Below are 23124 nucleotides of genomic sequence, written 5' to 3'. Positions count from 1 at the left end.
TACCATTAACAGAGACAGGGGAATTCGTATTCATCCCCTCTATTAGATGGCGATTCTCGGATGGGATGATCGGTTCCACCTGGCACGCTCCCGAGCCATTTCCGGTTCCAGTGCACAATAAGAGAATACTGCCCACAGGAACCACGTGCTGAGAGCCATGAGCGTGCTGTTATTTAAGGATGTGTTGTACCATAAAAATCTTACTGTTGAGAAAGGAGGCGGATGCCTCTGAAAGCCTCGGGATTTTAGCGGTTTTAGTCTCATTGTTTTATCGGTATTTTAGTGGTTTTAGTTTCATTATTTTATCGCTTTTATTTTCTCAAAAATTCTTATATTTTTATATTTATTGTAAATAGATTTTATTTTAATTCTACATTAATTTAAAGAAAATGTTTTGTTATTTTATTAGTTCTAGGTATATTTTACAGTATTAAAGTAAATTTAAAAGTAAATTATTTCAGCAATGGCTGAAATAATGAATATAGTAGATGTAGTATTAAGAGAATTTGAAAACATTCCTAGCAATTTGTACACAACTCAAGAAATTGCTTTCTTTATCTATTAAGTCCAAGAGCTAATGTATCTGATTTTAAGGGCTAGTTTCATCCAAAGAGAATGTCCAGATAAGATGGGCTTTAACCTTCTGGTAGGCAACCTACAGTATGCACACAATCATTAATCATTTTGGTTGAAATTTTCATCTGAATCATTACTTTTTAAACGGGAGAGTGCAGCTACCAAAAAAAAAATAAATAAATAAATAATTATGGTATTGTGCTTGTGTACAAAGTGTGCTGAAAGCCAGGGCCTTCGTTTTATGCCTTATTTTCACTTGATTCTCATCACTGAGCATCAGAAGTGATGTAGTAAGGAAATTATTTTCTTTGGACAAGATTTACAACAGAAGTTACTATAGATATCATTTGTTCTATTTATATTAAATCACATTATCAAATACACCATTTTCAATCATTTCTCACCTTTTACCTCAAAAAAGCTGAATGGTGTACACAGTGAATCACATGCCTGGCCCCAGATTGTGTTTTTTAAAGCTGTATCCACTAGAGGGTTAATGTCAGTGTTTCTTAAATTCAGTTCTTGGATTATTTGACGTTATATTTAACTTTAATTGGCATGGAGGGTCAGTTTTATAGGAAATACGTTTGTCTATTTTAATTTTCAAAGCATTTATTCCCAATTCTGCAAAATGTACATCCAAGTAGCTAGCAAGTTACATATATATATAATGCATATGTACATTGTATGTGTGTAACTTGTACTTCCCAATTATCTGTGCTTGGAGTGAAAATTCTTATCCCAATTATTTAAGGATACATAAATTTAGTCCACAAAGATTATATTATCCCTAATCAAATGAACTGTTTGAGCTCATTTGATTTTACTGTTAGCTGTAATGCACAGTCCTACCAACAAAGAAGTCTAAATAACAAACTTTTTTTATGGAAATTAGCTAGTTTGATTTATAGTGAGCAGAAATGTATGAAAGCTTTGCTAATGTAGAGGAAGAAAGTTACCTTAAAACGTCTTTAAAGCAATATTTTTACCAGATTTCTTTAGAAACTTTAAAATAAAAGAGGAACTACAGATTATATAAATGTTTGTGTCATAAAGTACAGACCTTATTTAGGACATAGTGGTTGTGTAGTACACTCAGATTAGTGGAAAATGAAAATGACCAGGGATAATTGTGCAGTCACATATGAAATTCTCTGTAAAGTGTAGCCAGGCCGCCATGCAGTTGATGGGGTTTTGTCGATGATATACAGAAACTTTGCTAGCAGGGATATAAAGGGGTGATTATGCCTTTGTACAATGCCATGGTTAGGCTGCATCATGAGTACTGTATACAGGTCTGGAGGCCTCAGTTTAGGAAGGATGTATATCTGCTGGAACGGGCTTAGAGAATGGCAACCAGTTTGGGGAAGGGAACAAAGGGGGCTCTTAACAAGTTTTGCAAATTGCAGTGTCTGGAGACTAGGCACCTATCGGAAGTTTTCTTGTGTTTAATACCTTAAATGGATTGAGTAAGTTAAATGTTGATGGCATTCTTCCTCTTGCTGAGACTACACACAAAGAGGGGCCTAAGTTCAAGTTGAGGAAGGAAGGCTAGAGAATAGATGTGTGGAGGTTTATCTTCAGCCAGTGGGTGGTTGTTAGAACAGATGGTTTGAATAAATTCTAGGAACTAGATAAGTTCTTATATGGTATGGATGGGTGAAGCATGTAATTTCTTTTTGGTTGATGATGCTTAACGAGCTTGCTTCCCTGCTTCATTTGCAACTACTAATACTATGTCACACCACAATCTAAATCACATTTCTTTGCCAAAGGAATATTATCTGAATACTATTGCATGGTACTAGATATGATGCTGGGTGACTCAAAAATCTAATTTTTTCTGATTTTTATTTATTGCTTAGGACTTTAGCCACAAAGCCAAAAGAATGGCTTATTTGGGGGTGAGCAGTATTTTTCCTCGTGACTGCTATTACTTACTTTTAAAAATTATGTTTAAAAATGGATTAAAAAAAAAAAAAAAAAAAAAAATGAACAAATTATTTGTTCATGCACAAAGCTTCCACACATGCCACTCAGACTAGTGAATGAACACAGAAGTAAGCAGTTTGAGTATCAATCACAAGTATACCTTCCCACGTGCCCTGCTGGCACTCATTCCAAGAAATCTCAATGCCAGGCCTAAAACAACAAATCTTTTCTTCTTACTTTAAATAACCTTAGAAACAGTATATCAAATTACTGTCAATCTTGAAATATCAGGTAATCCAGATATTTACATTTCTGAAAAGTTTACTACCTCGAAAATATTTCAAGTCCCATAAAATTAGCATAATATAATGGCACGAAATATTGTCAAATAGTTTTTCATTTTTAACAGAAAACAGATTTTGATTTCTTTGGAAATAAAGAAGCCATAGTTTTCTAAAAGAGGAAGACCAAAACCAAATCCTTTTTATTAAATATGCTCTTATGTTCAACATTACTGTGAGGAACAATTAATATTTCAAGCATGATTTCTGTTCATTTGACTCATCATTTTGATCTGGATGTGTACTTTACATGTCCAATACTCTTATTCATATTTACCATTAAAAGGTTGTTGTTGTTATTTTAGTTTTTAGGAGCATTAGCAACTAAGGCCATATCGCTCCGAGATATGCGGTGGTCATTCCCTGACCTTTCCGCATCCTCCGTATTTGGTGGTGACGGGCTCGAACCCCGGTCTAATCAAGAAGCGTGTGCTACGCGCTGCTGCTCCTTTCCACCTGGCTACGGAGACGCCTACCATTAAAGGATACTACAGTTGATTCTTCTTTAACAGTAGTAGCTGGGAGGTCATCAAGCTGAACAGCAAAGAAAAAGAAGGTTAAAATATTGCATTTTTCAAAACCAGCTTAATTTTTCTTTTTAGCACTGACTCTCCCCCTCCCTCAAATAAATATCCATGCAAGCTGGAAGGCAAGTAATCCTTTTCTCCACAGCCACATTTATAAGGTGTGTGCATGTAAAATTACTATTAAATCTCCAATTTCTTTAATGTTGAGCCCTTTCACTGGAGCTTTATAGGATTACAGTAATATACGTTCAGAGTCAAGTCTATGTGGTATGTACCTTGAACCTAATTGTAGATTTTGCTACATATAATTCTGGTCATAGATAAAACAAAACCCTAAATAAGGGTTTTGTTCAAATCCCTTCACTCTTGAAAAGAAGATATAGGTATTATTATTAATAATGGGAAATTTGATGTAAGGAATCCAGGTTTATATAGAATTAGCCTGAACAAAAAACCATTTGGTTTCATTCATGTATTGGTTCAAAGTTTTCTTAAATTTATGATCTAAGGATCCTTTCAATCCTTCAGATCAAAAGGATCCTTAGAACATAAAATATCCTTTGGCTAAAAGAAAATTTTCTTAAACCCAGTCTATAACTATCCTTCCTTAATTAAAGTATACACTGAGTGATCACTGAATTATGATCACCTACCTAATACTTCATAGTTCCCCTTTTGCACTCAGTATAGTAGCTATCTGACGTGGCATTGATTCAACAAGATGTCGAAAGCGTTTGGGAGGTATGCCAACCAAGCTGTATGTAATGCTGCTAGCAATGCAGGTATGGAAGTGATTGGTGTATCCAGATGCCTGATATGCCTTTCCTTAGTGTCCCCACAGGTGCTCTATGGGATTAATATTGGCGGAGGGGGAGGAGAGTTCAGAGGCCAATCGGTATGCAGGAAGTCAGAACTGTGTTCCTCAAACCATTCCTGTACCCAATGGCTCAGGGCATTGTCAACTTGGAAGACACCATCGCCATTCGGGAAAAAGTGTAACATAGCGGGGTGAAGACAGTCAGCAAGCAGTCAACGATAGTTGAGACCACTGATACGTTGTTCCACATGCACCAGGGTTCCAAGTTCCTGCCAGTGAAACATGCCCCACACCATACAACCACCTTCACCAGCCTGAACTTTTGATACCATGCATGATGGATAAAAAGCCTCATGTTGTCGCCAAATCCGTACATAAAAATCCACGGTGTGGAGTAAATAACGTGACTCATCTGACCAGCACACCTTCTTCTAGTCTTATAACATCCAACTTGCATGCTCTTTGTACCAGGCGAGTCTTTTATGCCAATGAACCTTAGTTAGAAGAGGATGCCATAGGGGTTGTCTTTTGGTATAGTCCATATGGGCGACACATGGTCATGACAGATATTTTTCTGGGTTGGCCCATGTTGTATTGGGTATCAACTCTTCAACAGTGCAGCGCCTGTTTGCCTGTATGAGTCGTCAGACCCAGCGCTCACCTCTAACATCAACCCTTTGCTGACCTTTGCAGTTTTGCTGTTGGGTCGTTGTTCGACCATTTTGATGCCAGTCCTGGTACACTTTTAACTACAGCGGCTGTCAAACACCTCACCAGTTCAGCCGTTTGGGAAATCAAGGCACCAGCTCGTTAAGCACCCACAATGTCCTTTATCTAAATCTGATAAATCCTTCCTTTTACCCATCATGCTCGGAATTTTATTACCTACTGAACTACTGACACCTTATCTATGCTATGTAGGTCGACTAACTGCGCACTCTTGCACCTCATGTGGTCAATGGGCCGCATTCAGTTTTCATAGGGGTGGTCATAATTCAGTGATCACTCAGTGTATGTCTTCTAATTTGTACCACCTGTGAAAGAATAAACAAAACCCCATTACTTAATTTACTCAAGTCTTTCAGAGCTTTAAATATCTTAGTAGCGTTCGTATTAGCAAATGATACAAGAAAGCAACCTTATGAGGCATCATGAAAAACAAAAATCACCTGTCCATCCCCTTAAATAATTTTAGTTCTTCCTTGAATTTATTCAAACTACTCACTTTTACAATAATAGACAAAAGTTTGTTCCAACAATCAACCACCCACTGCTTGGAGGCAAACTTCCACACACCTATCCTGCAACCACCCTTCCTCAATTTGAATTTAGGCCCCATCCTGTGTGAAATCTGAGAAAGGAAGAAAACCATCAGCATTAAGCTTGCTCAATCCATTCAAAGCTTTCTTACACACATTAATCATATCACCTCCCAGGTGCCTACTGCCCAAGGACTGCAATTTGAAAAACTGAAACCTTTCTTGATAAGACAACCCTTTTGTTCCCTTCACCAATTTCACTGCTCTTCTCTGCATTTGTTTCAGCAGATCTACATCCTTTCTGAAATGAGGCTGCCAGACCTTTGAGAAGTACTCAAGGTGCAGCCTAAACACTGCCTCGTATAATGGGATAATTACCTGCTTATCCTTGCTAGCAAAGATCGTGTATAGTTAACTGCAGCCATTATCAACCCACTGCAAGATGGAAGCCTCCTCAACAATTCATGCTGAGGGAAATGGACCATAATCTGCCACGCTGGTCCAGTGCAGGTTGGCAGATCGACTGTATTTAGCAATCAAGGGCTTGAACCCCGGTCTACTCAAAGAGCGTGTGCTACTGCACTCCCACTCCTGACCACTCGGCTACGGATTGATAACCCAATGACTGTTCTGGCAGCCAGTCTGAAATGCTCTGAGAACTTCATGTATCATTTCTTAATTACTCCCAGATCTTTTTTGTTTTCTACTAACCTGAATGTAGTACCACACAGTTGGTACATTAATCTGTGCTTACTGTTACCCATACGCAACACTTTGCATTTGTCAATGTTAAACTTCAACTGCCTTTTCTCAGCCCATCTAATTTTTTCTACATCTTGTTGCAGATTACCTTGATTACTATCAAGGAGACTCCACTAATACCATTACTCCATGGTGTACATTAATAACCACTCTCTGAATTCTCCCATTCAACAATTCCCATATGCACAGCATAACTTGCTCTTAATACCACCACAATGCTCCAATTTATACAGCAGCCTTGTACGTGCAACAGCATCAAAAGATTTCCTGAAATCCAGTATATGATATCAAAATTACTTTTTTTTCATCCAGTTCCTTTGTTACTAGATCATAGGATCCAACCCTATTAGTTAGACAAGATCACCCCTCAACAAATCTAAGCTGCGACTGCAGTAGAATTGCATTCCTCTCTGGATGGTCCTGCATTATTTCTTTAATCAAAAACACCATTATTTTCCCTGTAACAGTAGGTAAGCTAAATGGCTGTGTAATTATTCATCACCTTTTTTATCTCCTTTCGTGAATTTGGGGATGCACTTGCACATCTTAAGTCCATAGGGACCTCCCTTGAATCCAAAGACACTCTTGTGATTATAGCTAAAGGATTTCTTACTCCTTTGCTGCCTCTCTTAATATAATTGGATAGATCCTATCCACCCCAGGCCCTTTTTTATGTTTAGCTTTAATAGCTTCTCTTCCACTTTCCACCCAGTTCTTGCAAAATCGTTTAGTTACCTGTTAGAAAATTGATAAACTTTTGGCATTCCCTTTCCTAAAGAGCTCATTATGTGTGAGTGAAGATGCAAACAGTGTATTCTTTTTGTCAGTAACCTGTTTGTTAGAGTAGTAGAAACCTATAAAACTGTACAATGTTAGAAAAAATTTTTAACTAATGAAATTTAAATCTTAAAAATAATCAACTTTTTTTTTGATGAAAATAAAGAAATACTATGCTTTCAATCAAAGAGTGACTCATAAGATCAGAGACTATAATAATAAAATAATGGAGTATACAAAATATTCTATTTCTATTTGAGACTGAAGAAAATGACATTTGGAATTAGTTATATTACATATAAATAAAAGGGAAAAAAGATTTTCATAATGGATTTTAAATCTCTGCAAACCAATTTTATTTTTGCAACAATGTATACCAGTGAGTCAAAACTAACCTTTTTTTTTTTACACGGTAAGTGAAATAGTGAGATTTTCTCAACAACATGTTATGCCTACCAGCCCAGCAACATTCATTTAGTATTAATTTAATAAGAAAATACATTATTACTTCAGTAAAAAAAAAAAAAGTAACAATAAAAAATAATGAGCCATGCAGGGAAAAATCAGATCAACTTAAAAATAAATAACTTAACAAATAAAATAAAATCTTTTTACTATTCACATCATTCATGAAATTGTTATTTGGCACCATTCTTTGCAACTATATTTGGAGCAAACACTAGACTTTTTGGATTTTCTATTCCTGTGTTGAACACCTCCTACACATATTGAAGTTTCTGTTCTCCTCAATGACATCTAGGATACTATTTTACATCTACAGGGTGTAGCACAAATCTTGAACCACTGGCTATATGGTTTATTTAATTTTATTAGGTTAGTCTGTATGTGGAGTCACCTTAAAGACAGAGTATATGCTGCAAAATTATGCAATGTCAGGCACTTTAAAGAATGAATTGTCACTGCAAAAGAAGAGATCACACTTCAAACAAGTATTCTGTTTTCCTGGACTGGAAAAATGATTGCTTTGTTGTCTACATTTGAAATATTCTGCAAACATTTCCTATGGTTTTAGACTTAATGGATAGCTTATGGAATCCTCTGTGGCTAAGAGAATTCGACAGAAAACTTTGGAAACTTAGCCTCATTGATCTTAATTCATTTATCCTCCTTTCACTTATTCAACAAATAAATAAATTAAATTGAATGGCATCAGTTTGTCACAAAGCCACAAATATATTTCTACGAAATCAGAAATAATCATATTTTGAAAATTTCTAAATTTTTATTCTCAATGCACCTTACCATATGAGGTGCAATTTGATCCCAGCTTCATTCCAATTCTATAAAAGACAAATAAATTGTCTTTTTTTATTATTTTTTTCTTATTTATTTATCAGGGATCTACAAGGTACATAGAATTGGAAAAGGACGATCATTCCTGAACATCGAATGTGATATGACATGGAAGACAAGCTGCTTCATGCAGCTAAAACACTGATAGATTGACTTCAACTGTGGAAGTCAATTTTGTTTTGAGTGTGTTGGGTCTTTGGAAAGTACCTGCTTTCTGATGAGGAACTAGTAAATCACAGGATGGGATTGGGAGAGATTTGGCCTTTTCAATTTTTCAGAATATTACCACTGTTCCAATGTCTAATTCTTGTTCCTTTTCACGAATTTTTGCTGTATTATACTTTCTACTGGAGGCCTTCTTTGAATTTACTCATCCCAAAATTTAAACTGTCACAGCAGCATCTTAACCTTTGAATACATAAATTAATCTTTTTATGTTATTTGTTTGAAAGTAGCACAATACCAGGGCAACTCGTGGAGGCAGTTCTGTTGTGAGCATTAAGAATATTTATTCCATTAACTAAGCAGTTTAAATCCATTGGCTTGGGGAAGGGGTGGGGGGAGATAGGATAATTCTTACATATAATTGTCATTCACAGTTCATTTTTCTAGTGATCAAGTAATTACATCAAAACAAACTGTTTTTTAACAACTTCAAAAACTGTCACATCAAAAAAAGTTACTTTTTTGTGATGTGGACTGGATTAAAAATATATTTCTGAAATTTTTTGATTTAAAAACAGCTCTCACAAATACGCTAAGCAACTTCGAGCTTTGTCTTCCAAAGACATCGCAATGTTGTGAGGGGGGGGGGGTAGAAAATATGTCACAGAAAAGATGGAATATGGCTTTTCGTATATGGTATTCTACATATACAAGGACATTCAGGAAGAAAAACCAGGGGGAATCAAAGAACAAAGATTTTTTGATTGGAATCATTCTGATCCTGCTTGGTATGCAGAGGGTTGGAAAAATAAGCAGACAGGTGAAAACAGCAATGCATTCCAAACACAAATTTTGCCATTGGGCAAAAAGGAAATTAATATAAATGCCTGCTTATACGAGTTCATTTAAACATCAACTGAAATTTGCACTGTAGGGCAGAATTAAATACATTAAATGTTGAGGCCACTTATTCTATCAAACTATGGCCATAAGATGTCAGTAAGCATCGCATGTATTCCATTTTCATGATAAATTTATTTTGCAGGATCCAAAAGAGGGGGGGAAAAATTAGCTTTTCAGGAATGGAAAATTGAATAGATGAATGGTGTAGTGAAAGCATGGGTATCAGGATGAATACAAAGTGATTTAAAGAAATATCTTCAAAACTAAAATACTTTGAAATGCAATGATCTAATTATTAACAATATTCTTCCCTCAGATTGTTTGCAAAAATTGACCCAACATCAGAAGTACAAGCCATATTCAGATGGAATTTTAAATTAAAATGTAATTCTAGTGCTAATCACTGAAAAGCTGAGCTGCCATGGTGATATATTTATGGCATTTACATTCTTGGAGTATCTTTGCAATTTATGTGGTGATCCAAAAGATGCATTACTTGAGTGTGCCATCTTGCTTTTATCAGCTTTAAATATATATGCTGTAGAAGAGTTGTGTTAGATCAGAAATAAAACCATTCCTTGAAGTTTTTTTTTTACTTATATTTATAAGCCATAAAAAACATTTGTTTTTGTACTTTCAAATACTGGTCCCAATTTGAGCTTAAAGAACCTCTTAAAATTTGCTTACTTTTAAGGAATAAATTCTGAAATACTGAGGAAATCATAGTCAACCTCACACCACTATTTATAAGAAAATACTATAAGAAGATTTCATACTTTCATTCTCAAAGTACTTATTTTACTTTTAAATGCTTAGGATGGTACATGGCTGCTAAACTGTCTTCTTTCATTTCTTATATCAGTCTGAACCGCATTTATTTTTTAATCTCTCTCTCTCTCTCTCTCTCTCTCTCTCTCTCTCTCTCTCTCACACTAAAGACAAAATAAGAATATAACATAAATATAAAAAATAATTTAAAAATATAAAATTGTAATATTGTTACTATACAATGTAATACTACTACACAAAAAGAATTTTGTGTGTTCAGAATTATACTCATGGCACAACCCACACATATGGCATAATGTTGATTCAAGTCTGCACCCACATACAAAGAAACATACATCTCAGTTGGTCTGTTTCTGAAGTATTCTGGTGTTAAACATCTGTGTGAAGTGAATTTTTTCAGATTTTGTAAGCCTTTGTGATTTACTTCATTCTTAAAACTGGGTGCTAAAGATAAGTGTCTAGGTGATGGAATAAAAATATGCAGAAAGTGGCCATAGCATCAGAAGTAGAGAGAAATTGCTGAATATTCTGAGTTAAAGTCTACCCTCTAAGTACTAAAAAATCATCTGATATTTTAAAGTCAACTTATATGCTGAATATAAAATCTTTTAAAACAAAAACACTATTAAACTTTTAAAACAAAAAGATTTATTCACCTTCTTCAGACAAAAAACAGTTCACGGAACTTGTCAGGAGTTGTGTTCAGATTTAGTAAACTTTCAAGATTGGAAATTTCTTACAGAGAATGTGCTTCCATATTAAGACACTATCTACAGAGAAACCAATTTGCAGCACAGTACTAAACAGAATGAATGGCTCTGTTATATAATCAAGGTTTCCCACATACACATATAGCAGTAATAAGAGCAATGTCATGTCATCCCCTATGCCCATAGGTTTGTTTCGTGATTTCTACATATGCTAACTTTACAGTTTATTGCACAGAGTAATAAAATTTCAAAGAAAGAAAAGAGATAATTGAATTAACAAGTATAACGTGGTTTTTAATGCACATTTCATTGTAACACGCCACTGCACAAGATGATTGTAAAAAAGGGACCAGCTTATATGACAAAGATATTACTGAGCATGAATTTAAGGTAAAAAAAAAGGGGGGGGGGGGGGCACTTTATATAGTGGAATATGCAGTGCATTAAAACCAAAGATAAAAGCAATGCCATTTAGGAAGCGTGGACTGTTTAAATAATTATAATAGTTAAAAATTACACTATGACATACTTTAAAATTGGCTAATCAAATATGTATTTGCATTCAGTGGTGGATACATTATATGGTGGATGCATTATATGGTGAATACAAGATTAAGCATGAATTTAAAACAAAAAACAGAAGTAAATGTATATGTCAAAATATACAGTACAGTAAAAGTAATGATACAAGTGATACCATTTATGGAGAGTAGACTGTTGAAATAATTATAATAGTTTAAAAATTATATTATCACATATTTTACATGATTCATGAATTAAACCATTAAAATATGCTATTTGTATTCATATATCTGTAAAAAAAGTTTCATATCAAACTCTTGATGAGGAATGTAATCGCTTGATACAGCCACTGTTTCTATGGGGAAAACTCTTACTTTTTCTAGGAACATAACCTGCCATTACATGTCTAAGGACTGCCTGTAATTTAAGATTTTAATAACCATTCACAGCTCATTCTGTAAATATAACTGGGCAAAGTTAAACAATGTCAATGCCACAATTCAATCTGTGGTGTAAATTTCTGCATAAACAAAAAATTTCCAGTAAAGAATTTTAACACCTTTAGAACTTATTAGAATTCCTTGCTTTAGAACTTTTATTCAGAGACCCAAATGCTTCAGGGGAAAAAAATAAAAAGTATGTGCGTGTGTGTGTGTATGTATATATATATATATATATACACACACACACATATATATATATATATATACACATATATATATACACATGCTCTACATTGTAAAATATTTTAGACAATTAAAAATAGCAGACTTCAATCAAATGAAATTGGATGTTGTACCCAACTCTTTTTTGTACTATTTCTTATTTGCCATTCGACACTTTACTACGAAGATTAATACTGGTGCAGCATAAGTCACAGGCTTCCTTGCACCATGTGGCCATTACTAATACATTAACAATTGTAATGTCGAAAAATTTAATGTGAAAAAGTGAAGTCGATTAACCAATGACTTCACAAAAGCAACACACAAGCAGGTATGTTATATCACATATTGCTAATTTTAAGGACAGGTTTCCCTTTATTCACTATGAGATTTCTTGAAATTTTAATATAGAATAAACAGCAAAAATTATCCTTGATTAGATCAACTGATCTAAAAGACAGAAGATAAGCCTATCATGAAGGGGTAAAAGGTGAAAGCATTAAACTCAGTTCACTCTTTCGTCAGTCTTGGTATAAACAAGTTACATGTCATTGAATAAAGAGGGGTGTGTGTGTGTGAACATTAGATTTCAGTTATGGCAGAAAAATGAATACTACTTCATTTGAGACACAAAGGGGAGCTGAGTGTGTTTTTGGAATTTTACTTATATACAGTGATTGCCATTTAAAATAACATTAATACACTGTCTCCAGATCACCAGTGCATAGTCTAAGTACAGCAAAAAAAAAAAAAAAAAGAGACAGCAATTAAACAATTTTTTTTTCCCAAAAACCTCTTATCAACTGCTAAAAAAAAAAAAAAAAAAAAAAAGGCAGACAAGTAAAACATAGTACATTTAACAAACCATTTTACTCTAACAAAAAAAAGCACAAGGACACAACTGTAATAGTATTAGTGGCAATAATACCATTCATTCCAGTACTGGTTGGGGGGCATGATGTATAAGAGAACCCAATGGAGGAGGGCATATAGCAACTGAAATAAGGACTTTCCTGAGGAAAAATTTTAGACAATGGCTTTTCTTTAGAATAGATGCCATCACTATATTTTCAAAGTTTACATCTGGCAAAACAATCACAAAAGAGTAACCGAAGCAGATAAACAACAAAGATGGGGTGTCTGAACCCTCTGATAAATAATTGCCTAAGATGTTTGTACCCAAGGTAGAAATGGCATCTAATCCCAATGCCAGCATTACATTAAGACTGAATCTGACTAGTGCTTGGAATAGTTTAGGAAGTTAGTGGATAATTGTGTAGTCAGCTATAAATTTCTCTGAGAAGTATAGAAAGGCTGTTAGGGCAACTCATGGGGTTTGTCTATGATATAAAGGAATTTTTCTAGCAGGGATAATGAGGTTATTACCCTATTTATTTTTCTATTAATGACCGAAAGACTGATTTAAAAATAATAACTTTATTAAAATAGAATACATAAGATATAAGTTAAAACTGATATAAAAATAAAAGCATTAAAATACAGATAAAAATGGATATAAAATAATATAAAATACAGTCGGACCTCTCTTTAATGAACTTCCATATAGCAAACTTTTTTGATTTCCCCCTGATCATTACATTGAAAATAGTTTCCATAAAATGAAGGAAATTTCCATATAATGAACTAATTTCTAGAGACCTGGGTACCCATTGTTCGCACCTCTGGCCTTTAGGCAATGCAGCTGATGCTATAGAAAGCATCAAATTAAGAACTAAAAGGATTAAGATTTAATCACTTTAGCTTTTAATAGCTAAAGGATTTAATTATTAAGAGAATTCCACAATTTCGTGTTGCCCGAAAAGCATTTACTGTACTGAGAAGTTGTAAGGATCAACTGCTATCTACGTATCCACAGTAATTGACAAAGATTAAGTAATATTCCCGACACGGACATTGGCTGTGGCCAAGCTTCGTAAGCACCCTATTACAGAATTAGGCAAGTGATTTTCTGTTATCAAGGAAATTCATCTGTTGTTTTGCTGAAATGGGTTCCACACTTTCACTAAATTTCACTTGTCTCTGTATGGTAGATACAAATGGTCCCTAAATCAGTTTTGTTTTGCTGCTGCTGTGCAAGTAACCTTACAATGTCTAAGAGGAAATGTTTAATAGTGTAGATTGCGGTGTTAAAATAAAAAAGAAATTGATTTAAATTTTGGTGTCCCTGCCAATAGTGTGTCAACCATTCTAAAAACCAGGTTTCGATTTTCAAACTGTTTGAGAAAATGGGCCTAAGTCGAAAGCGTGCGAAATTATGCCTGTAGTAAGATGTAGATGAAGCAGTTTTTATGTGAGTGAAGTTGAATCAAGACCAAAACATGCCGATATCAGGGACATTAATAAAAGAAAAGGCTGTGGAGTACACTTTTTTCTTGGGCATAAAACTTGCCAAGTCAGTTCTAGTTGGCTGGACAAATTTTAAAAAGCGCCATGGCTTACTCAAAAAAGTTATTTCTGGTGAAAGTGGGATTGTAATTGAAGAAGTCTGTACCCATTGGAAAGAAACACTTTCAAAAAAAATTATGGACTAAGAGCCCAAAGACATATTCAAGTTGATGAAACGGGTCTTTGTTTTAAATGTTTGCAGAGCAAGACACCGACTTTTAAAGGTGATAAATGTGTAGGTGGTAAAAATAGTAAGGAAAGAATTACAGTTTTGGTTGGTGCAAATATGGCTGGTAATGAAAAACTGAAGCTTTTGATAATAGGCAAAAGTAATCCCTAATGTTTCAAAGGAGTAAAGTCGTTAGAGTTGGACTACAAGAACAAAAAAGCTTGTATGACAGCGAAAGTTTTGAACAGTGGATTTTAAAATCCGATAGAAAGATGACGAAAAAACACAGAAAAAAATCATGTTGATTGTCGACAACTGCCCTGCCCACCTTCATTTGGTAATTTCAAAACTTACAACAAGCGTGAAGCTTGTTTTCTTCCCTCCGAATACCTTGTCTAAACTGCAGCCAATGGACCAAGGCATTATCAAGAATTTGAAAATGAACTACCGAAGGTGCATACTGAAAAAAATTATACAGAGAATAGAAACCAACCAACCTATAGATTATGTTATAGATTTGCAGATGTCCATATAATAGTTGGCAAAAGTTTGGAGTCAAGATGTGACAGAAACAACAATTAAGAATTGTTGTGCAAAAGCAGGTTTTGTTAAAATGCCGATTAACAGTGATGAACCGCTACAAGACATTGAGCTTGTTATTTGTTTGTTATTTGGTTTTTTAGGAGCATTAGCAACTAAGGCCATATTGCTCCGGGATATGCGGTGGTCATTCCCTGACCTTTCCGCATTCTCCGTATTTGGTGGTGACGGGCTCGAACCCCGGTCTAATCAAGAAGCGTGTGCTATGCACTGCTGCTCCTTCCCACCTGGCTACGGAGGCGCCAGACATTGAGCAATCTTGGGAAGAACTCCAAACGAGAGGTTTGATCAGTGGAGAAATTGTTTTTGAAGAATTTCTAGGAGTTGGTAACGATGCCACAGTAGCTGAATATCCGAGTGACTCCAACAATTTGGAGAGTACTCAGAGAACTACTGAGAATATTGATGATGAGTTGTATGAAATTGAAGGCAATATTAAACCTTCCAAACATGAAAAGTTTGCAGCATTTGAAACTTTGCGTCAAGGCCTTCAAGTGTGAAGAAAATGTGCCAGAAGATATATTTGAGTGCTTAAACAAAAACGAACATTTTTTATGAAAGATGTACAATAAGATCCTGTGTACAACAAAAAATAACCAAATATTTTACGACATAATTCTTAAAAGTGTACTAATATATTGTGCACATCATAGAAATAGTTATTTCTTAATATGTATGTATTAATAAATTAATTGTTTTAAAATGTTAGAAAATTTCATTCCCTTCAAATTTCTGATTTTTTCCCCATATTCTACTATATTTCTGTTGAATTACAGTATTTTTCGCTATTAACGAAATTTCTGTTTAACGAATTTTTTCAAGTGAATGATCGATTTCGTTATATGGAGGTAAAACTGTATATAGTAGCCTTTGGGAAGAGGTGTCCCTTCTTCAGCTAAACAGTGAATGGTGTTGTTGTTGTTTGGTTTTTTTAGGAACATTAGCAACTAAGGCCATATTGCTCAGGGATATGCGGTGGTCATTCCCTGACCTTTCCGCATCCTCCATATTTGGTGGTGACGGGCTTGAACCCCACTCTAATCAAGAAGCGTGTGCTATGCACTGCTGCTCCTTCCCACCTGGCTACGGAGGCGCCCAGTGAATGGTGTACTGCATGTATATATGCATTAAATAAATAAAATAATAGATGACCAGGCATGATCATGTATTACGTGTCCGGTATGGATAACAATATTACGCACATATGACAAACGGCAGCACTCATCGCACTGCAAAATGGTAGACTCCATAATAGAGTGCATATGTACTCCCTTATTACGGTTCATAGTACTATTGCAGTTGACTATGTGCAGTGCCTCAAGCCATGAGCGTTGGCGGTAGTCATGTGAATAGGCTATTTCTATGTCATGCCGGGAATCAAGGTTGCACTGCTCAATCCAATAATGCTCAGCAATAGCAGTATTCAAAATTAGCTGTACAAATAGCTCCCTCATGTTCTGAAACACGATCTTTCAACCTCCTAGCAGTTTCACCCACATAACATTCCCCACAATCCAAACATATGATACACAGAACTGCTTCGTAGGAAAGAAGGGATGGGGGTTTTCACCCTGGAAATGATGGTACGTAACTTCCTACCAGGAAGATGTACACACTTTCCTGGTGTGTACATCTAATATATGTATATGGTAAGAGCGAAAAATCCTGGTGTTCCGATGTGCCAGGATAGTAGAGGATGTAGGCACTTGAGGTAAACTTATTATTGTGTGGGGGATTTGGCCGTTTAACAGCCTCCCAGGCTTGCAGTTCACATCTATCCAGAACATAAGGGGGGGATAACTGCAGCTGGAAAGCTGCACCCTTACTTTGGAAATCTTTCTAATTGCCTTTCACCTATGGAACTGGAATGTGTCCAAGCGCGGGTAAACAAGGTGCATGCTGTACAACACAAATGACTAGGAGCGTGTGCAGACCCATAGTTAATAAACTGGCCTGCACACATGGGCTTCCTAAAAACAGAAGTTGTAAGATATGAACCCACACGTTGGACTAAAACATCCAAAAAAGGAAGGGTATTACTTGCTCCCAGTCCAAATGTAAATTGAATATGAGGTGACAGGGAATTGAGGTATTGGAGTAATCGAGTTTCTGATCCCTGAGGGACAACAGCAAAGATATCAACAACATATCGACACCAGAGAGTGATGGGGACAGGCAAATTCGAAAATATCCAACTCTCTAGTTCCTCCATAGTAATGTTGGATACAACAAAACTGACAGGAGCATCCACAGCAGTTTCCTGAATCTGACAGAACATTTATAATATTTTATATCCACTATCTGTATTTTAATGCTTTTATTTTTAGATCAGTTTTAAGTTATATCTTATGTATTTTATTTTAATAAAGTTATTATTTTTAAATCAGTCTTTTGGTAGTTAATAGAAAAATGTGATAAAAAAGTGATATGCAATCCGAAGCTCAAGGCCTGTTTGCTAAGGTTATTATTCTGTTGTAAAAGGCTATTGATAGGCCACATCTTGAGTATGGCATAAGGCCTGAAAGCATCTCTTTAGGAAGGATATGGATCTGTTGGAATGGGTACAGAGAAGAGCAGTGAGATTAGTAAGGGAAACAAAAGGATGTTCTTACAAGGAAAGGTTTCAGTTCTGAAAATTGCAGCATCTGGAGACTAGGCACCTGCAAAAAAGATGTAATTGAGGTTTTAAGACTTTCAATGAATTGAATAAGCTCAATGCTGATGGAATCATTCCTCTTGCTCAGACTATATATATATATATATATATATATATATATATATATGTGAAGGGGCATAAATTTAAGTTGAGAATGGCTGGTTGCAGGATAAATGTGTGGAATTTTGCCTTCAGCCAGCATGTAGTTGATTGTTGGAACAAACTTCCATCTGGTGTTGTAAAGGTGGGTAGTCTGAATATTCAAGGCAGAATTTCACAAACAGCTAGAGGTAATGAACAGGTTATATTGGAAGTAATTTTTTTTTTTTTTAATTGATGCTGTACAAGTTTCTTTTCTTGACTTATTTGCCACTACTAATACTAAATTACAAGTGGAGACCAGGGACTATAGGTTGCTGTTGGAGGTCTGATGTTTGTTTTTGTCTGTCAGTTATTTTAACAGATATATTAATCCTGCTAATAATTCAAATTAGTCAGCACCAGTCTTTCCTAGGTGCTGAAACAATAAGAATATGGAAAAAGTGAGAGCAAAAATAGAGCAACAGCTCAAAACTGTCTAATAGTCTGCAGAAATAAACATATTCATGCAAAGTTGTCTGTTTTCTTTTGTCAATATTTCCATGAGAAGCTCACAAAATTAAGCTGATTAAAATCCTTCCTTTATTTTTACTTTTAAAAATTTGTTTTAAAAAATTAGCTTAAGACTATATAAATTTAAATTTTTTTAAAACAACAACAACAACAAAAAACCCTAATGCTTCTATTCTTAATGTGACTAAATTAGAAAAAAAATTTTTTTTTTACTTGTATTAACTAAAAAAAATATTTTAATAAGAAATATTCATTTGCAGCTGCATCACGAGCTTCTAATAATTCATTTATAGAATAGAATAGCAAAAGAATAGCTCACGTTCAATTTTTTTTCTTTTCTTTCTTACACTACTACCGCCATTATGAAGAGATTTTGTTTTTACAGCACTATAAGTATTAGTGACCAGGGAAAAATAAAAATAATAAAGATAATGCATTCATTAATATGTATTATGAAAGCTGTTTTCACTTTTTTAAAAATGCAACCACTCATTATTACAAACATAATTTAATCATATATTACCCACAGTTCCCTCCAGCAGGAGAAAAATCTCAAGCTATGATATTCATGAGTAACCACAATATAAACTTATCTAATAATAAATATTAACTATCACTAATAAAAACAAAAATACTGCCTCTAAAAATATGATCTTTTATTCTTTCAGTGCTTAGAGTTATAAGCACTAGAGCACTAATTCTAATAGGAAATATTCTTTTCTCTATAAGTATTAAAAGATAGACATGATTATCATCCCCAGGAAATCATTTGCATTACAAGCAGAATAAGACTGCTTATCAGAGAACAAAAAACACACACACCTTAACTCAACATTTCATGCCATACACTTGTATCTACAGAAAAGGATAGTGTGCTTACTTCAAAATTATATAACACTCAGACAACAAATTTAGTTGAAAGGTGCAAATACATTAAATCTAACCCCCTTTTTTTATAAAAATGATTTATTCAATAAAATGAAAAATTTATACTTTATCTCTTCTAAATGAACATCATTGACTTCAATGCAGTCTTAAAAGATTATTGGCATTTTGCAATATATTAATATCTGTAAATGTAACTTATATATGTAACTATTAAAAAGTTGGATTGGATTGGATTTGGATTTTATTGGCGCATTAGCAACTATAATGCGCCAAGACCATATTAAAAAGTAAGGAATTTGGTTTCATTTCCAGTGTCAGTTTTTATGCAACATTTAAGCTTAACCAAAATCTCATTACGCGCATTATTTTATTCATTATATTTAATTAGGAGGTGCGATAAGAAAGTCCAGGGACTGTCTCTGTATTTTTAAATTGCAGAGCTGCAACGAATTCTGAATTGTTCTGACATGTGACACTTTTCATCTAGACACAGTAATGTAATGCAGAAATACATTTATCTCCAGTTGGCCTGAATTTAGCATGCACTGAACAGATGGTACTTTTTGTTCCATTTTAAATTGCCTGATTTTGCCATGCAATGAATTTGCATCAAATTTTGTTACATATTACGGAAAATGCAACAAAACATGTTAAAAACAGCTTTCAGAGAACATGCCATATGTGATTTGGAGACTTTTTAGTGGTTTGCAAAGTTTAGAGGGGCCACTTCTCCATCAAAGGTGATCCTCACTCTGGCCACCTTTATCAAAATTCAATGATTCAATTGCTTGCATATTTGTAATTTGATTAGGAGTGATCAACATTTATTCAGGAAGTTGCTAGCAAAATTTTTATTTATTGACAAAATCAATCAATTTTAACACGAGATTTGGTTATGTGATACTGTTCATCCAAGTTTATACTTATCCTCATTGATGACCACAGAGAGCTCTCATGTCAAGATCTTCATCAACTTGAAGACCCACACATACATTGATTCTTCCATCATTGTTGGTGATGATCTGTGTGCACGTGTATGTGGCTACAGCTTGAAAATGAAAGCCCACTTCTTTCAATGGAAGACTGTCTTCTGCAAGGCCAAAAAAAAAAAACACGATTCTTGTTCAAATGAAGGTCATGCTTACTGTTTTATTTTTTAATAAGCATTTTCCACTCAAGAATTTGAGTATCATTCCATCACTGTGCCTTGCAAGAAATTACCATCAACCATATTCACTGGATTTAGTTTCCTGTGATTTCCCCCAACACAGCTTGTTCAGAGTCTACTTGAACAGTCAAAGATTTGCTATGACTGAGAAAACTATTAGAACCACAACACAGGAACTATTAATGATTGCAACAGTGCCAATATACAATGCTTACAGAAGCATCAGAATTGGTATACAGTGTCAGGCAGATTACAGTCAGCAGATTTGTAGGAGATCCACCCAGGAGTGTGCTGAAAATTTGTTAACAAGGAGCTTGCTCAGGGAGAATTTCAGCCAAAGGTCATTCCATATTAAAATAATCTGTTAAATTTTTATCAAATTACACTTTTTTTAAAACAGTTGGCTTGGACAATTCCCAAAAATTTAAAAAGGGGCTTGCATGAGCCTTCCTCCAGCACACACCTGGATGCATCAATATAGCCAGTCAGCATCACTATTTTCCAAATATTAGTTTAGTCATTGAACTTTCTGATCACCTCACATTACTCTTTTTATGGTAATACTATCTACACATTTATTACTTTAAGTAACTTTAAACCTGGCTGCAGATTCCTCCAACATAATTCATTAATTTACAATACTAGTTTCCAACAAATGAGTATTAAAATCTGATAATTTTAATAAAATAATTTGTAAACTCTACAAATTTTTATTTTTTTTAGAATTTACTTTTAAATGCCTTTCTCTCCAAGAAAGTCCTATAAGTTGTTTTTATAGTTTCTATATAAAAATCAATTGGAAATCAGTTCGCTTTCACCAAGTAAAATCATGAATGATACAGAGAATGCACGTGAACAAATCAATCACCCAACAAGTAACTTACAGACAGCTTGTTTTCCTTTCCAATCCATCTTCATAAAATGTATGCATTTCATATCATGCTATTAAAAAGTAAGGAAAATTTCAAAAATTATCTACAATGAATTGTGTGGCAAAAATGTACACAAAGAAGGGATATAAGAATGGGTTTTATACTAAGGAATAAGAGTGTATAGCACCACCTAAGGACAATAAGTTAAGATCAGCAATACTGGCAACATTAGTAATTTAAATTTTCCTTATTTTTTAAAAATTCATATAAAGACAGTGTTGATAAGTGTAAAGCATTTATTAGTAATAACCACAATACAATCATCCAGCAAGGACATAATCAAGAAATGATGTCTCTTGTTACTAGCTTCTAAGCTTCCTTCATGGATAGGCATAGGGATACCAGTAAAACTCACCAGTGTAAGCAACACTTCCCAAGCCAGGGTCTCTTCCAGTAAGACTTGTTGCTGCTTGAAACTGCATATCATAATACCCCTTCAAACACAAAATAAGAGATTCAGAATAAATTGTGAACAACATTGAATAAGGTACGATTATATTGCATATTTTTTGAAGTTTAACTATAATAGTAACCTTGCACATCAAAAATAAAAACTAAAGACACTATCTTATTCATTCTTTTCAAAGTATCAATACATTTTAGAAACAGTTAAGAAACATCAATTTTCATTAAGATAAACTTTTATTTGAAAGAGATCAAACATGCTATTCAAAACACATAATTTTGACATTATATAGGTCTGTTGACAGGGTCTCAATAAAAAAAAAAAAAACAAAAAAAAAAACATAAACAAAATAAATAAAACAACATGCTGCAACAAAAACCAAATATAGAAGAGCATGTAAGTTAAAAATACATAACACATTGATGCCTTTATACGGAAGCAAAATTTTACGGTGGGTGGGGGTTTATCAAATATCCTGGTGGCAAATTTGGTTGGTGCCGCATAAGCCATAGGCCTTCTTGCACCATGTGGCCATTACTAATACTAATCCCACCCACAGAGAGAGAGAGAGAGAGAGAGAGAGACTGATTGATGGTTAAATTTACTATTCATTACATAACCACATCCCAATAATATTTTGTGGCAATATCTTTAGCAGATGAAGCAAGCTTATACAGCATCAGTTTAAAATAAAAAAAAAAAAAAATCCCATTTCACCCATCCATTCACACTGAAAGTTTGTTCAGTTTTCCCTTTAATTTATTTAAGCTATGAACATCCACAATGATAGATGGAAGTTTGTTCCGGCAATCAACTACCCACTAGCTAAAGGCAAATTTCCGCAGATCTATTGTACAACTGTCTTTCCTCAATTTGAATTTATGCCCCCTCAGGCTTTTGTTTGTTTGTTATTTCATTTTTAGGAGCATTAGCAACTAAGGCCATATTGCTCCGGGATATGCGGTGGTCATTCCCTGACCCTTCCGCATTCTCTGTATTTGGTGGTGACGGGCTCGAACCCCGGTCTAATCAAGAAGCGTGTGCAACGCACTGCTGCTCCTTCCCACCTGGCTACGGAGGCGTCTTCCCTCTCAGGCTCGTAATCTGAGCAAGAGGAAGAAACCCATCAGCATTGAGCCTGTTCAAACCATTCAAGGCTTTAAACATCCTAATCAAATCACTTGGCAGGTGTGTGTCTCCAGACCTTGCAATTTGCAGAACTTGAGCC

The 23124-nt window shown here is 34.7% G+C and overlaps 1 protein-coding gene across 6 annotated transcripts in view; it reads right to left on the bottom strand.

Annotated features, from left to right (window-relative positions):
- The window catches only part of lig (ubiquitin-associated protein-like lingerer), a 574370-nt gene that overhangs the window by 109771 nt on the left and 441475 nt on the right, over positions 1-23124 (bottom strand). For all 6 annotated transcript variants that reach the window (XM_090377982.1, XM_090377983.1, XM_090377981.1 and 3 more), the window contains one exon: positions 21846-21924. In XM_090377982.1, coding sequence (XP_090234108.1) covers positions 21846-21924 — 79 coding nt within the window. The remainder of the gene's footprint in view (positions 1-21845; positions 21925-23124) is intronic.

Source organism: Mastigoproctus giganteus, chromosome 7, assembly GCF_048544385.1.
Source record: "Mastigoproctus giganteus isolate SK-2022 chromosome 7, ASM4854438v1, whole genome shotgun sequence".
In the NCBI taxonomy this organism is placed as follows: Eukaryota; Metazoa; Arthropoda; class Arachnida; order Uropygi; family Thelyphonidae; genus Mastigoproctus; species Mastigoproctus giganteus.
Note: the sequence above shows the minus strand (reverse complement) of the source record. Positions and strands in the feature narration are given on the sequence as shown.